General features: G+C 33.8%; 1 protein-coding gene across 3 annotated transcripts in view; it reads left to right on the forward strand.

The window, feature by feature from the left end:
- Positions 1–17195, forward strand: part of LOC114336520 (ADAMTS-like protein 1) — a 1384970-nt gene that overhangs the window by 1354113 nt on the left and 13662 nt on the right. For all 3 annotated transcript variants that reach the window (XM_050655007.1, XM_050655009.1, XM_050655008.1), the window contains 2 exons: positions 5267–5520; positions 7134–8269. In XM_050655007.1, coding sequence (XP_050510964.1) covers positions 5267–5520; positions 7134–8269 — 1390 coding nt within the window. The remainder of the gene's footprint in view (positions 1–5266; positions 5521–7133; positions 8270–17195) is intronic.

A 17195-nucleotide genomic window follows, 5' to 3' on the forward strand; every position in this document is an offset into this window, starting at 1 on the left:
GCTAAAAAGTTCAAAAAAGAACTGCTCTTTATATAAAAGCAGACTAACAATCTAAGAATTAAAGGAATAACACAGAAAACACAAAAATCGCCGATATAACGTAATTAACCTATGAAACGTCACTAGTGTCAAAATTTGATAAATGTCATTAGTGTCAAAATTTTAAAACAGTGGAGTAAACTTGCCTGCGGTTGGACCAATTACAAACAACCATTACAACGCGGTAAATTTGAATCACTCCTCTTGGTTAAAAAACAAACCATAGTCGTTGACAACTCCTAACCTCACCTAATATAAATAATACCGTTAATAGATAAATATACAAGGTATAATTACTTTTAATTAATATTAATTACTAATGCATGGTTTGATGCTGCTCAAAACAACTATTTAGAGCTACTGCATCAAAAATTAAAATAGCTATGATGATTGCCAACCTCCGTAGCGGAGATGGCACCTAAAGAAGAAGAACAATAACTAATTATTAAATTATACTAGGTAAATGTACCTTCTATTTATCTATTAACGGTATTATTTATATTAGGTGAGGTTAGGAGTTGTCAACGACTAATCGCCGATAGGTACCCGCGAACGCACTCGATGTTTATATATTGGTGTCTACACGTTTCTATACATTTTACTGACGTTCTAGACGTCACATGACATTAAAGTAAACAGTGCAACAAGTGAAGCTTCCAGGACTGTATTACCCCAATGTACCCGTGTGTCTAGTAGCGTGGTGGTTATTGTATAAAAAATTTTAAATTGTGTATGCACATTTTATTTTAAAGTATTTTAATATTTCCTAATATAACTAACTATATTTGCTTGCATAATTATTGTTTAATAGCTACTGTTATTTTATTCGTATTTGTGAAAAATTTTATCACATTTATTGTTCTTATGCACGTGAGTTTTATTCTGTAAACAAATTTAAATTATTTGCAACTGTTATTATACACACACTTTTTTGTAAATTAATATATGTTTACACCTATATGCACTTTCTTACATATGAGTAAATAGGCAAGTTCACAAAACTAGATTTTCTCGCACTTAAGGGGATGGGTACGAACTTTCGACTTCGATGCTATTTAAATGGGTTTCATTTTTTTTTAATCCTGAGAAAACTAGTAAGTATTTTTGAAAAATTTAAACGCAGAATGAAAGATTACGTTATTACCAAGGGTCGAAAGTCCCTGATAACTTCTGTAATGTTTATTTTAATTAGGAAACTACTTCTGTAATTTAAAGTTACAAGGGTGAAAAACTAAGGGAAAATTTAGCGTCATTTTTAATTTTAAATATCTTATTCAAAAGTACCTATTTATTCATTGTACGGGACTTTGGGCCCTCGGTAATAAAGTAATCTTTTATTCTGCTTTTAAATTTTTCAAAAATACTTTAGTATTAGTTTTCTCAGGATTCGAAAAAAATGATTACATTTAAAAAAAAACATTGAAAATTTTGACGCTTTCGAATTTTGTTCCTTTCCCCTTAACTAATTAACTTTTGAATATTTATGAATACTAATCTAAATTATTGTTGTTATGTTATAACAATTTGCGTCTAAGGAGCTTTCCCCTTCCCACCCCACTAGACATATTTTCTGAACCAAAAACAACAATTTTCCGGTTGACTGGGCTAAGAAACCTGTATATTAATAAAGTGTATTAGACAAGGCGAAAACGGCGGGTCCGTTAGGAAAAATATTCCAATGGGATTTTTTTGCATAATCACATTCGTGAGACATCCCAGAATAATGTTCAAGAAGTCGCCCACGTGAAAAGTGGTTCAATTTTTTTAACAATTTTTTTAATCAAATTGCAAAAATCAATATTTTTGGCTCGGAAAAATTTTTTTTTAGGTTTTTTGAACAATTTTGAACAAAATATGTCTCTTATAATTTTTCTCTAAAGTTGATCTTTTGTATTGACGCGGCTGTAAATGCGAGTGCAAGTAAGATGCACAATTGGACTGCCGGAATGGCATCTCTCTCGCACTTAGCATTTACGGCCGCCTAACACGTGCATGGCGCTCATTATTATTACTTAAAAATAACAGCTTAGTAATAAAATAATGACAAAAATTTCTTCAGGATCTTGTAGGGCGGGTATTAAACATTGATTTAGTCACTTTCTGACTTTCATAGTAATAACTTTTAACCGAGTTATTAAGCCTTGAAAATCGCCATTTTGCGTTTTTTTTTTCAATTTTAAATTGCTTATAATTCGAAATCTATCAACTTTATAGAAAAATTGTGAGAGGCCTTTTTTATCCAGAATGGTCCAAAAAACTTACAAAAAATTGTCCCGGCCAAAAATGTTGATTTTTGCAATTTGATTAAAAAAGTTGTTAAAAAAATTTGGACCACTTTTCACGAGGGCGACTTCTTGAACCTTATTCTGGGATGTCTCACGAATGTGATTATGCAAACAAATCTCACGGGAATATTTTTCCCAACGGACTCGCCGTTTTCGCCTTGTCTATATTGAATTTTTTTGTTCAGAAACTATGATGCTCGAATTGTTTATAATTATTAAAATGAATATTTTTAGAACTTTTAATGTGAAATTAGTAATTCTAAGGTGTTGTGAATAAGAAGAGGAAACTAGCATTCTCGTATATACAGTGTGTTCATTTAACAAGGAGCTACCCTTAATATTTCAGACATACACATTGAGACACATTATAACAAAATGCCAAAACATATAAAACTGTGCTGTCTTAAAGCATCAAGAAGTATTGGTTGTATTTTATAGATCTCAGACTCTAAATATCTCCACAAAAAAAAAGTGGAGTAGTGTTAGTTTTGGAGATCTACATGGCCACTCTATAATACTCCTTCGACCAATCCATTTAGTGGAATAATAATTTTGGTTTAACCAATCTCTCACAAGGAAATCAAAATATGGTGGAGCCTTATCTTACTGAAAATGTAAGTCTATTTCATCAATCAAAAAATTTTCTTGATGATGTAGTTAATTCTCCACATGTTTAACAGTTAAAGGTTCGATACAGTTATCTAAAAGTTTAAAATATATTTCACCTGTCAAATTTTCTTCAATGAATGTTGGTTCGAGAACAGCGTCTCTTAAAAGTCTAGTCCAAGAACCACCCCTAAAAATATTTTTGTTCTTGGGATGTTTGCGAATAATCTTCGTGAAAAATATATAGATTTTTATCATTCCAAAATGGTCTTTTGCAGTCGGTATTTTTCCATGTCTTTCTTTCCTTATAGGCTCAATAGGCCCAAGGTATTTGAAATGTGGTACTCCGATAATTTCTTCGTACTTTGTTTCAAGCTAATTTATTGGTAGCGATCCTATTGCGTTTGGAAAGTTAGGATGGATACTAATAAGCACAAAGATACAACAGTACCTAAAAACCCGTGTATTTGACCAGTGCATCCTTCCTCCTCTGACGTATGGCTCAGAAACATGGATATTGACAAGGGCCAACATAAACAAAATAGAAATAACTCAGAGAAAAATGGAAAGATCCATGTTGGGAATAAAACTACAAGACATAAAATCAAACAAATGGATAAGAGAGTAAAAAATGTAACTGAACATGCAGGGCTAAAGTGTAGATTTGCGGGCCACAACAGGAAGATAAAAGATGGAATGCTGAAATACAAAACTGAAGACCGCGGACAGAAAGAAGAGAAAGAGGAAGACCTCAGACGCGATGGAAGGACGATATTGTAAAAGCTGAAGGAACTCACTGGAAAAGCGCAGCCAGGGACAGACAGATATGGAAAGATTTGGGGAAGGCCTATATCCAAAGTTGGATAGAAATGGGCTAAAGACGAAGAATAAGATCCAATTGCCAATAAATTCATCTTTTTCGAAGGATATCATACTTTTAGTGGCTTAATCTGTATAATTTCTGTTTTACACAATCATAGGATTGGGATGTAACAACTGCAGAACGGATGATGAATATACCTATCAGTATCTGATTCATCATACAGTAGGAAAAATGAAAGAATACCCATGAACGAACATATAAAACACGCTGTATTTTCCTGTCAAGGTGTAACACAAAAAATTGGCCAGCGCAAGTACATGTAATAATTAATGTTACATGTACTTGCACTGGACAATTTTCTTTGTGACACAGTGACAGGAAAATACAGGGTGTTTTATATGTTCGTTCATGGGTATTCTTTCATTTTTCCGACTGTAGTTGACACTAAAACCCACTTCTCATAAATCATTTTTGAGAATATCTAATAAGTTTGTTTTATTCTTTTTATTACCAAGAAATTTATCTTGAGATAATGTTAGTATGGTGCTCTTATTAAACTTTATCTTTGCCGGTTGGTGCTTTTTCCTGTGATGTAGGTAAGCGTACGAGGTGGGAAAAAATTTTTGTGGTGGGGGAATTTGTCTATTTTAGAATAAAAAGTAATAGGAATAAAATTGTAAGCAATTTAATTTGCTACAAATATTGTTATAAAACTTTTTGTGCAGTTGGTAGTTTACGGAATACAGCGCAAAAACTCTTTACACCACTTTTTCAAGTAGACAACTATTGCAAAATCACTTATAACCAAAAAGATAGTATTATAAACAATTTCTAGGTTGCTGAAAAGATAAAACCCTGTTTTTTATGAAGCTATAGAGCTAGTTGCCTTTGTAGGTTTTCAGATTTTTGGTTCTAAACAAAATTTTAGTGTTTCTGTATTTTGTTTAACTCGAAACAATACAATTAATTAATAAATTGTTAATTATAATGTCACAAATTATTTAGTAGAATTTTTTATATCATATAATTAAAGTTAATAATTATTATGAACGATAAGAATGATAATTTATATAGTATACGATTTATTATTTTTATTGTTATATATTATATACATTAATGACACTTTATCATCCAAAATTTCTCCTAAAAATATACCGTTGTTAGTAATTTAATAGTTATTTTATTATATAAGTGTTAAAAGTACAATTTTAAGGCACGCATGTGAAAGTTTTTTTTGAAAAAATGAGCGAAGCGAATTCTGCAATTCACATGAGTGCCTTAAAAATGTACTTTTTAACACGTATATCTTTCATGCACGCCGTGCGGGAAAGTGCAACTTTCGCAAACGAAAGCGTGCGTGAAAGTGGCTCTTTTAGCACGGCCGTAGAAAAAAAGAGTTTAGAGCCAAAATCTGAATTTTATGCTATTATATTAGGCATGTAATTTGTGCATTGTGACTCATACCTTATTTCTCTATATTAACATACATCTTACTTCAAATGCAAACTTTCAGGTTTATTCCCGACGAATGGGGACCTTGCAGCGTAACGTGCGGCGAAGGCATACGGAAGAGGGAAGTACATTGTAAAATATTTTTGGAATTTTCCAGAACTATAGCGAAACTTCCAGATAAACAGTGTACTGGACCCAAACCTACAGAGTCAGAGCCTTGTTATATGGAGCCTTGCGTTTCCGAAAAAATCGGAATGGATGTTAAGGATGATCCCTACAGTAGAGCCGATATCAAAGTCGTTCCAGGATCCCCAGGTAAGGTTTTTTATCTAATAAACCTTTTGTATTTATACGTAAAATAACTTATAATATTTAGATAAATTTGCTTCATTTTTGCTTTTGCCTAAAAAATATTATTTAGAACTCTGATGAAATATGAGAGGTACTGGATAAAGGAAAGGATTTTTAGAATAAAGATGATTTTTGAATGGTCAAACGAAGTTCAACAAAAAATAGCAGAGAAGAAAAAATCGTATAAACAGCGACAAGAAAAGACAACATAATATCGTTTTTTTACCATACATATATTTTTAATTCATTTAAAAATACGTAAATAAATTTACAATAATAACCTAGTTCCTTTAAGACTTCTTCTGTCTCAGTGGAGGTTAGCGACTACACTGGTAAATCTGTCTTTGTCCAATGCTACTCTAAAAGAAGATGTTAAATCAAGGCCGGTCCAGTCCGTGATATTTTAAGCCATGAACTCTGTCGCCTATCAGGATCCCATTTTCCTTTAATCTTTCCCTGGATGATCAGTTGCACTTTTCGTTTCTCATTATGTATCCTTTATAGCTCATTTTTGTAACTTTGATAATCTTTATTATCAAAGTCTATCAAAGTTTTTCTCCTTAGGATATTTTCGTTAGTAGTGCGGGTTGTGCAAGGTATTTTCAAGGTATTTCAAGTAGTTAACTTTAATAAACCCATCAAATTTTACTTTTTTTTTAATCAGTTGCATTTCTTTGCTATAATAAATAATTATTCTTCCGCGAAGCTAAATTACGCCAGCAACGTCTCAAAATCATGGTCTCCACTGGAGTAGCAGCGGGTGTTGCCCTATGTATCATAGCGCTACATCAAATGCAGTTGCAGCGACTGTGTGGATTACCCGTTGTTCGCTGATGACATCTTCTTCCCCATCACTTTATCAGAGGATTTTGAAGGTTCTTCTGTAACCATTTCAATGACTTGCTAATCATCATATATTACGTGGTGATCATGATCAGCTCCCACCCATTCTTCTATATTTCTACATCATTGTTATTCGCCTTTTCACAGTCAGGAATAATTCTTAGAAGGTCCCTTAACAAATTGTTTTCTTTAGCCTCTAGATCTCGTACTTCTTCCTAATTAAGACTTGTTTCCAAGGAATTTCTTATAACTTTCTCATTCACAGATTCTCAAGCCTCTGCTATCCAGTAAATGATGTCTTTTATATTTATTTTCTAGAGTTTTTCTAATAGTGACAGTAATTTATCTTCATCACTGATTAGTCGCCTCAAGAGTTGCTTCCTGTATAACAGTTTCACATGCTGCAAAATGTGCTGACCCATTAGCTGTATCAGCAAGATACAACTAATGGGTTGTATTGGGTTTGCCAACCTGTGCAAAGCACGGGTTGGCAAACCTAATGTTTCACAAAAACACTTAACTTCTGGAACGAATTGGTTTTCAAACCATTCTTTAAAAGATGAGTTTATCCAAGATTTTCTGGAGTACACAGGTAGAGAATTGACATAAATGTTTTTAAATGCTCTTGATTTGGCCGACTTCCCAATAACCATACTTACTTAATACCACACTTAATACTATTTAAGTTAATTTAACATAGCAAATTATTGTTTGATTATTCATTTATTTTTCAGCTAAGTCGTACTCTTGGAAGGAACAAGGCTTTACACATTGTAGCGCAACATGTCTTGGAGGCATACAAGAACTAATAGTAAACTGTGTTAGAGATGACACACTAAAAGTAACATCTCCTTATATGTGCCCTATAGAATTAAAACCAGAAATTAGAGTACAAACATGCAACGACCATCCTTGTCCTCCTAGATGGAACTATTCAGAATTTTCACCATGCTCTCAAAGCTGTGGCATTGGTATTCAAACTAGAGAAGTAAATTGTATACATGAAGTGACCCAAGGAGGGGGTAATACACTTATAGTGCCGAACAATATGTGTCCTCAGCCGCCACCACCAGACAGACAATATTGTAATGTCTTAGACTGTCCTGTTCGGTGGAAGGTTGGTGAGTGGTCCAGGTGCTCAAAAAGTTGTGGCGGAGGAAGCAAAATTCGAAAGGTTGAATGTAAACAAGTAATGGCACAAAACCATACGGTTGACCGGATACCCTCAATGTGCCCAGTTCCTAAACCTGCAGAATCCAAGCCTTGTAATACAAAAAGTTGTATTGTAGAGAGTGACAAGCCGCACATCGATGTATCAAACAGTACATTTATTCAACACGATCCTAAAAAGAAGAAGATTTCTTTAAAAGTTGGTGGAGCGGCTACTGTATTTCTAGGCACCACTATAAAAATTAAATGTCCAGTGAAGAGATTTGACAGAACGAAAATAGAGTGGATGAAAGACAAAAATTTTCTTCCCAAAAATAAAAAGTATAAAACGTCAAAGAAAGGAGCTTTGAGGGTTTCTAACCTTACTTTAAGAGACAGTGGATTATACACATGCTTAGCGGCAAAATCCACAGCGAATATACATATATCTGTAAGGCCAAAGCCTGGTGAGTTTCCTACTTCAGAAGAAATTCAAAAGCAAGGGTTCAAGACTGATAAAGTAGATTTGTCGTCGGATGCACATGCGAATAGGGAAGATGGTAGTCCTATATTTAGTGACGAGCATTCTCATGAACAAAGGCCAGATAGGGCCAGGAAGAAGCCGAGTTCCAAGTTGTTTACACCAACATTGCCTTCACTGAGGTTGGATTCCAACTACAACGAACAGCTGCAAAGTACGCATGATAAAAGTGGGGAGAAGGTATGTATTTTTATATTTATTCATTTAAATTTAAAAATTATTGAATTAAAAAAGTATCTTAGATTACTGTTATCAGTCATTTCACCATATTTATGCTGGGTTGGGGTTTAGTGAGACAAATAATACAATCAAAGAGCACAAACTAGAATCTCTTGGCCATGTTATGAGGATTTTTTTTTATTTAACCTCCCAATTTATTTACAATTTGTAAAACAAGTTACAATGAGTAAATATTGTGACCACTAGTGTAGGTGACTTGGAGAAAATGATTCATTAATCATATTTTCTTTACAAATATTTTACATGGATATAAAATTGTTTATCTCTGGGAATTACGGCACATATAACTAAAATCGCTATGGTAAATCACTAGGTGTATTTCGTCTAAGTCTTCGTCTGACTGGTTGTCTCATCAGGTTTCTGGCTAGTACATTTGGATGTTCGGTCAGTCTATCTTCGTATTTCTGTGCGAAGTTGGTAATTTCTTCTTTTACTGTTGCAATTTCTAGATCGTGTCTAATAATATTATTTGCAACATACCATGGGGTATTTGTGATTATTCGAAGAACCTTCGACTGGAACCTCTCCAGGATTTCGATATTGGAGTTTTGATGCAGTACCCCAAAGTTGGATCCCGTAACTCCATATTGGCTTCAAAATTGCTTTGTAGACATGTACTTTACATGCTAGAAGACATGTTATGAGGAATGAACAAAGATATGGCTTGTTGCAACTCATTCTTCAGGGCAAGGTATTTGAAATAAGGTTCATGAAGAAGAAAAATGTCTTAGCTGCAAAATCTGAGAAAGTAGTTCAATACATATACAACCGGACTATTCCGATTAACAGCAAGCAGAGTTAGAAAGGCTAAAAATGCATTCTTCACTATGAGCTCTGTATTCAAGAGCCATGACCTCGCCCTAGAAACAAAAATAAGGTTCCCTTAATGTTACTTGCACTCAGTGCTTCTATACGGAGTAAAAACGTGGACATTGATGGTATAAACTCTATCAAAACTTCAGGCTTTTGAGCTATGGTTGTACAGAAGCATCCTGAAGATACCATGGACAGACAAAGTCAGCAATTAAGAAGTGCTACGGAGGATGAACATAACCGCAGATTTGATCAACAACGTGAAGGGCCGTAAGCTGCCGTAGTTGAGATATATAATGAGACATCAAGGCAGATATGAGCTACTCCAATGCATTCTACAAGGTAGAATTGAAGGAAAAATGCCCCCAGGACAAAAAAGAATATCCTGACTTGCTAACCTGAGATCATGGTATAGAAAGACCTCAACACAACTATTCTGTATAGCAACCAACAAAACCATCATATCCATAAAAAGCACCCTCATAAGAAGGAGAGTTAGGATAGTCATGTTGATCTTCAACATCCGGAATAAGCACCGTAAAAAGAAGAAGAAGAAGAAGAAGAAGAAGAAGAAGAAGAAGAAGAAGAAGAAGAAGAAGAAGAAGAAGAAGAGTAAAAGAAATATTCTCTCTTTAGTTTTGTTTTGATAACTGACAAAATATTGTCAAAAAAAATACAAATACGAACTAAGTTGGCATAAGCAGCATTCGGCAAATTAAATAGGTACCTACCTACATATTGAACGACGCCGACGGTCAGTTCATTTTTTGTACCTTATTTATGTATTATTTTTTATACTACCTCATATTTCTCTTTCTTTCTTTCTCTCCTTCATTTTGCATTATCAGGGTGCCGAAGTTGGTCTAGCTATTTTAATTTCCATTCACCCATCTTTTCTATTCCTGTCATTATTTTCAATTCCTCAAGTGATTTTTGTTTAACTTTTCCCGACTCTACTACTTGCTGTTTCTTGGTCTGCCTTTTTTCTTTATACGATGTTATTTGCATCGTCTGTTGGGTTGCATCCTCGTCAGATGCCCATACCAGTTCATTTATCTCGTTGCTATTTTATTTATTATTGGTTCTTGGTTGGTCATTCTTCTAATAGTCTCGTTTCTGAATCCATCCCATTTTGTCTTTCCAATTATCCTTTTTAGGTGTCTCATCTCAGTTGTATTTATCCTGTTCTTATGTGTTTCCATAATTGTCCAGTTTTCACTTACATAGGGCACAGTCGGTATCAGGTACTTTTATCTTTGTCTCTCTGTAAGTTTTTTCCCAGTAGGGGGAAATTCCCCTATTGGGGTAACGCATAGTACATGATATGACTTATTTCATTTCTTTGCTCTATTTGCTATTTCCCAGTCTATTTTTCCGTCGTTAGTACCTAATGATACTTCCCAGGTATTCGTAAGCTGTAACTATTTCCAATTCTGAGATTTTACTGGACCTTTTGATCACCTGAAAAAATAATTATTTAACGTAATCCTGTTATATGTCAATGGTAAATACTAATGTGTCATAAGCCACCTGTTAACCGTTATTTAAACTAGAAAGCGTGAGAGTAGATTCCTAACAAAAGAGAGTTCGGAATAAAATCGCATTTATTTTGTGTACATTGCTGTATAAACGCGTAAAAAAATTAAAATTTTGTTAAAAAAGTTAGAAAAAATATATCATATTTCGGGAATAGATGATAATAAAATAACGGATAAAAATGTAAGCCAAAGTCACCTCAAATAAATCTGGAAATCATTTAGAGAACAATGAATTCACCACTAGATGGCATAATTAAAGCAGAAAATTTTAAAAAGCAGAATTTTACAAAATCTGTGCCATTTAATATACAGTAGCACCATCTTTCTAAGAAACTCATGAATATCCAGCTCAGCGGGGTGGTATTATACGAGGTGTGCTATTCCATTAACAAGGGATCATTCTATAAAACAGATGGATCCCTTGTTTATGGAATTTTTCACCTCTATCAATAGCACCCCGCTGCGCTGAATATTCATGATTCTCTTAGAAAGATGATAGTATTAGGTATACATTGTCCTCCATAATATTATTTGTTTTCTTTACGCTGCTAAGGATCGCTTATCGTATTTGCCTTCAAGCACATCAGAATTCTACAATCCAGAGGAACCTGGGGATTCAACAAGCTCTGCAAGTAGAGTTTTACCAAATTTTCAAAGGCTAATATTTAATTTGCAGGTTAGATAGTATTGCAATTATGTCAATATGTTTGTTGATGTTTAATTTATTGTACCCTAAATACGAATACATTTTTTCATCGACATTTTATATAGAAGGTATATGTATGAAATGATGTTCATTAGGATACTAGTATGATGAATACGACATGAGCGACGAAGCGGAGAGTGTCGTATAAAATACGAGCGTCATAATGACAAATAGATGCAAGTTGTATACCTATCATAATGACAATTAAATGATTTTTTCTGTGATAATTCACAACAGAAAAATATATTTAAATTTATTTATTTTGTAACACAAGCAAATAATGGGTCTTACGATCTGGTGCTAGTAATTGCAAAAAATAAAAAAGGTTTTCAAAATAATTTCAAAATGTGGAGAAAAAAACTTAACGAAAACTGAATGAAGATAAATATCAACAGATGTTTTGCGCATAGGAGAAACAAGAGAATAACTTCATATAGAAATTAAAGGAACAAGAAAAAATGACAATACTAGACGCAGAAATCAATAACAGAGGAAATAAAGCGTTACAACTATATCACACAATAAACAAAACATTTATATGCAGAAAAGAAATATTACGGAATACAAAAATGAAAGTTTTTCAAAGCAGTTTATAGACTTGTTCTGACTTTTGTCAGCTAATCATGGTAATAATGGAACTATAAAGAGCACGATACAGACTATGGACATAAAGTTTTTAAAAAGAGGTACTTACCAAAATGGATAGCATAAGAAACACGAATATAGGAAACGAACTGAGAATACAATCCACATTGGAATTTATAGAACAAAGACAGCTGAGTTGTGGGGTCACTTACACCTGTTGAAAGATACCACACCAGTGAAAAAGTTTGGGAAAAGATATCGGAGAGCGGAGGAGTGACATGGACATTGGACATAGAGTAAGGATGTTGACACGAAACCTCAAACAAAGGAAGAAATATGTTAAGAAGTAAATTACACCTTACACCTAACAACAGACATTGAAAAAAAAACAGTATAACTATTTCCTATATTTCTAATAAATATTAATGGGAGACCGGCCCTGGCAAGGTATGGTCTAGTTGTACTGATATCGTACTCCTGGTTTTTACTAAAAACAAGTGGTAATATTAAATAGTTTTTAAAATTAAAGTGTTTATCTACTAGATACTACTACGTAAGTCATCTATACGTAATTATTACTTTATTATTGTGAAAAGAAAACGTTAAATAATAAATATACACCACCGTACAATCATTTTGTGAAGTTAGCTAGCATGCGGTTGGTTTGTCACTTACCAGAGTCGGACTGAAGCTTTCGCCACCGCAGCTTAAGATGACTTCACATAATGTAAACACACCTTCCGATCTAACCAGTCCAGTAAATCAACGTTCGAATATCACAAACAGTTATGCATCAGCCGCGTCACATTCTTTTTCGAGTAAGACCCAAGCAATTGTATTTAGTTGTATCGATAATGCTAAACTGCAGGATTATTTAATTCCGTTGGGCACAATAATCAACCCAAAATATCATTTTTTCATCTAGATTATCTCATAATAGAATCTGCATGTATTTGGCAAACAAAACCGTAGTAGATAATTTCATGACACAACATGGTTCTATAGAAGTATTCGGCGAAGTTGTAACAGCACGGAGACTTGTCTGTCTCTCCAGCAGAAAGACTAGTCTTGTCTGGTGTCTGCCCGTCAATTCCTCATCAAGTATTAGTTGAAGAATTACAGAATATCGGTTTAAAGCTTATTTCCCCAATAACATTTCTGAAAATTAGCTCGACTCTTCCGGAATATAGTCACATATTGAGCTTTCGGAGGCAAGTTTATGTAAGCCCTATAACATCATCAATTCCACATTCTATTCTAATAAATTTCGATCAAACACCTTACCGCATATTTTTGCCACAAGGTACAGTCACCTGCTTTATTTGCAAAAATACAGGACACATATCATCCCAATGCAATAACAGTTCAGTAACGGAATCAACTCTTATTGATTCAAACAATGAAGTACCAAATCAAACAGCTCCAACAAGTATATTACACAAGGTTCCAAACACTCAGCAGTCATCAAGTGATGCATTATCAAATCCGAGCATATCACCTACACCTACAAATCTCCATGACCAAGAAATTACTAATATTCCTACTCATAGCAACACTTTCAATCAACCACATTCAGCGGCAATACCGTTTCCACAAACTTCGGAAGCAATATCCTCCAATCTATCAGCACCTCTTCCATTAGATATAACTGCAGAAAACTCTAATAAAACTGATACATCACCACAATTTTCTGAAACAAACATTTCAACCAATCTTACAAACCAAACTTCAAGCTCGACTTCTGTCACTACCAATGAGTCTGCTCCAGTACTTCCAAATATAATAAAGCCACAACATCTAAGTGAAAACTCTAATAGCACTTGCGAAAACGCAAGTTCTTCCATGAAACGCAGTATTGGTGAGGTTGATACGCCTCCTTCAGACTCAGCAATTTCATCACAAAATCTGTTTGCAAAACCCAAATCCTCTAAACCAAAAAAAAACCGCGCTCATCTAAAGTCCCATCTACACGGGAAACTCTTGAAAATTTTATTGATAATCATACCCCACCATTCGTTTTAAATTACCACCAATTGTCCTTACTGATTGAAAATGTCCAAGGCTCCCCCGACACTTTTAGCGTCGTTAAAGAATTTACAACTGATATGGCTGGTTTAAAGCAGCTATCAATATGCAAATGATAGATCTACAAAAACCAAGTTTACAAAGCTTCAAAATAAACTACACAACCATTTAGCGAAAGAGATTTCTGACTTAGACAGTGACTCTTCTGTAGACAATTGTTCAGTATCATCTAACTCCGAATCTGTTAACAATATTCAACTCGATACCTCAATGGAACATTGATGAATTTTTCCATCGTCTCCCTATGCTACAGCTTCTTTTATCTGAATATTCTCCAGATATTATTTATCTACAGGAGACAAACTCAAAGACCAATCAGTTGTACAATTCAAAATATTTCACTTACTTCCGCAAAGACCGTACAGATGCAAGTAGTGCAAGCGGTGGTGTAGCAATAGCAATCGTTTCTTCAGAAAACAATCTTCTTCTCCGTTTAACCCCAGAATGTAGCACATATTCAGCTGAACTATACGCCATATACCGTGCTGTGAAACTTCTTAACCAGCTTACACTCACAAAAGCCCTGATCATAACAGATTCTCTTAGCTCCCTAAACACATTAAAACACATTTTTCCGAAACATCCTTTTGAAAAGTTGCTAAAATACCAGCTGTCCCAAGCTCATGAACATGGACGAAGCGTCCAATTTTTATGGGTTCCCTCACACGTCGGAATAACAGGAAATAAAGAAGCTGACAGGACTGCACGAGAGGCAATTTTAAGTGATTTTTCGGAACCGATAGGCAAGTGTGTTTCCAGGGACTTAAAAACTTATTTTAAAAATAAAGTGTTGTGTTTGTGGCGAAATGAGTGGTCTCAAAATAATTCTAAGCTGAATAAAATCAAAAATAATGTGTCTCAGTGGATTCCACCGTCACGGAATAGACGAGAACAAATTGTTGTTGCGCGTTTACGTCTAGTACATATCAGGTTAACGCACTCTTACCTTTCAACAAAGAAAAATCTACCTATATCTGATCAGTGTAACGTTCGATTAACAGTCGAACACTTTTAACAAGTTGTAGTAAATATGACCAAGAAAGACAGCGCAACAATATTCCAAACGCTCTACCAGAGGCTCTAGGTCAAAACTGTTCCTATGACAATATAGTTAATTATCTAAGATCCATAAACATTTTGTACAATCTGTAGTTGTTTACTTTTGTTATTTATATATTTTGTTCCGTCGCTAATAACCTTTCGGTGGATGCGACTTCTTTTTCTAATAAAAAAAAATAAATAAATATTAATTTTGAAGAATTCCTAACTAATAGATATAATAAAAAACTTTTGTTTTTAAAGGAGCGTTAGTATTTATTTCGGTCTCAATAGAATAAGAAGTCGATGGAAAAATGTATAGGTACTTCGAAGTAATAGTTTCTATTGAAGTCTTGTTTGGCCTCTATGTATTATACCGGATGTTCACTTATATTTTCCCTCATTTTAACTGCCTATAACTTCTAAACGGCTCAAGATAGAAATATGCGGTTTTCGCTGAAATATTTTATTTTAGTAAAAGTTTTGTCTGAATGGATTGAATTTTTTATATCGCTTTCAAATACGAAAAAAAATATGGCGGATTTTTGAAAAAAACGTTGTTGACTTTTTTTTAATGAAACACCCAGTATATTTTTCCACAAATTGAAAGAATGGTCATTTACCTATCCAGCGATAGAAAGTTTTTCAAAATCGGTTGTCAAATCACTGAATAATTAATTTTTAAAATGAGAGGTGCAGCGTGGATATCACATACCTAAATAACATAACTAAGCAAAACGATATTATGTTATGTGATTTCCACATTGCATCTCTCATTTTAAAAATTAATTGCTCAGTCATTTCACAACCGATTTTAAAAACTTTTATATCGCTGGATAGGTAAATGACCGTTTTTTGAAGTTACAAATAATATACTGGGGGTTTTAATAAAAAAAGTCAACGTTTTTTTTTTTAAATCCGCCATTTTTTATTTAAAAGCGATATAGAAAATAGACATTTACCTAAAAACTTGAAAAAATGGTAATTTGCCTAACCAGCGATATAAAATATTTTAAAATCGGTTGTGCCATAAATGCAGCAGAAATGAAGCAGCTGAGAAAAATAGCTGGAAAGACGAAGATGGACAGAGAAAGGAACGAAAACATCAGAAACGTGCTAAATCAGGAACCAATAGAGAAAAAAATTGAAAAAAGAAAACTAAATTGGTTTGGACATATAACTAGGATGAACGAGAACAGACTAGTAAAGATGGTGACAGATGCCAAAAGACAGGGGAAAAGAAGAAGAAGGGGCAGACCTAGAAAGGGGTGGATGGAACAAATCGAGGAAATCGGGACAAATAGAGGGAAAACAGTGCAACAGATGAAGGAAATGGCAGGAGACCGGAAGGCGTGGAAGAAATGGGTAAAAAATGGATAGGTGATACCAAAGTCCGACGCTCTTATAGGGCATAAGGACAACGAGAAGAAGAAGAAGAAAATCGGTTGTCAAATGACTGAGAAATTAATTTTTAAAATAAGAGATGCAATGTGAAAATCACATAACATAATATCAATTTGCTTAGTTATGTTATTTAGGTATGTGATATACACGTTGCACCGCTCATTTTAAAAATTAATTACTCAGTGATTTGACAACCGATTTTGAAAAACTTTATATCGCTGGATAGGTGAATGACCTTTCTTTCAACTTACAAAAAAATATACTGGGTGTTCCATTAAAAAAAGTCAACGTTTTTTTTTAAATCCACCATTTTTTGTATTTGAAAGAGATATAAAAAATTCAAACCATTCAGACAAAACTTCTACTAAAATAAAACATTTTAGCGAAAACCGCATATTTCTATCTTTAGCCGTTTAGAAGTTATAGGCAGTTAAAATGGGGGAAAATATAAGTGGACACCCGGTAATTTATAATACAGTCTAGACTTTGTACATTAACAGAAACATTTCCGTTCTTGGTACATAAATAAAAATTATTCTCACAATATGAGTAAATATTTTTGGACACAAACGAACTTAAATAAATTATAAAATATTTTTGGGTAAATATGTTTCAAATTTATGATATACAGAAATATAAGAAAAAAATTAGCATTTGCTGGAGTTTTTGCCTATAAATTAACGTGTTATGGAATGCA

This window comes from Diabrotica virgifera, chromosome 6 (genome assembly GCF_917563875.1).
Source record: "Diabrotica virgifera virgifera chromosome 6, PGI_DIABVI_V3a".
Classification (NCBI taxonomy): domain Eukaryota; kingdom Metazoa; phylum Arthropoda; class Insecta; order Coleoptera; family Chrysomelidae; genus Diabrotica; species Diabrotica virgifera.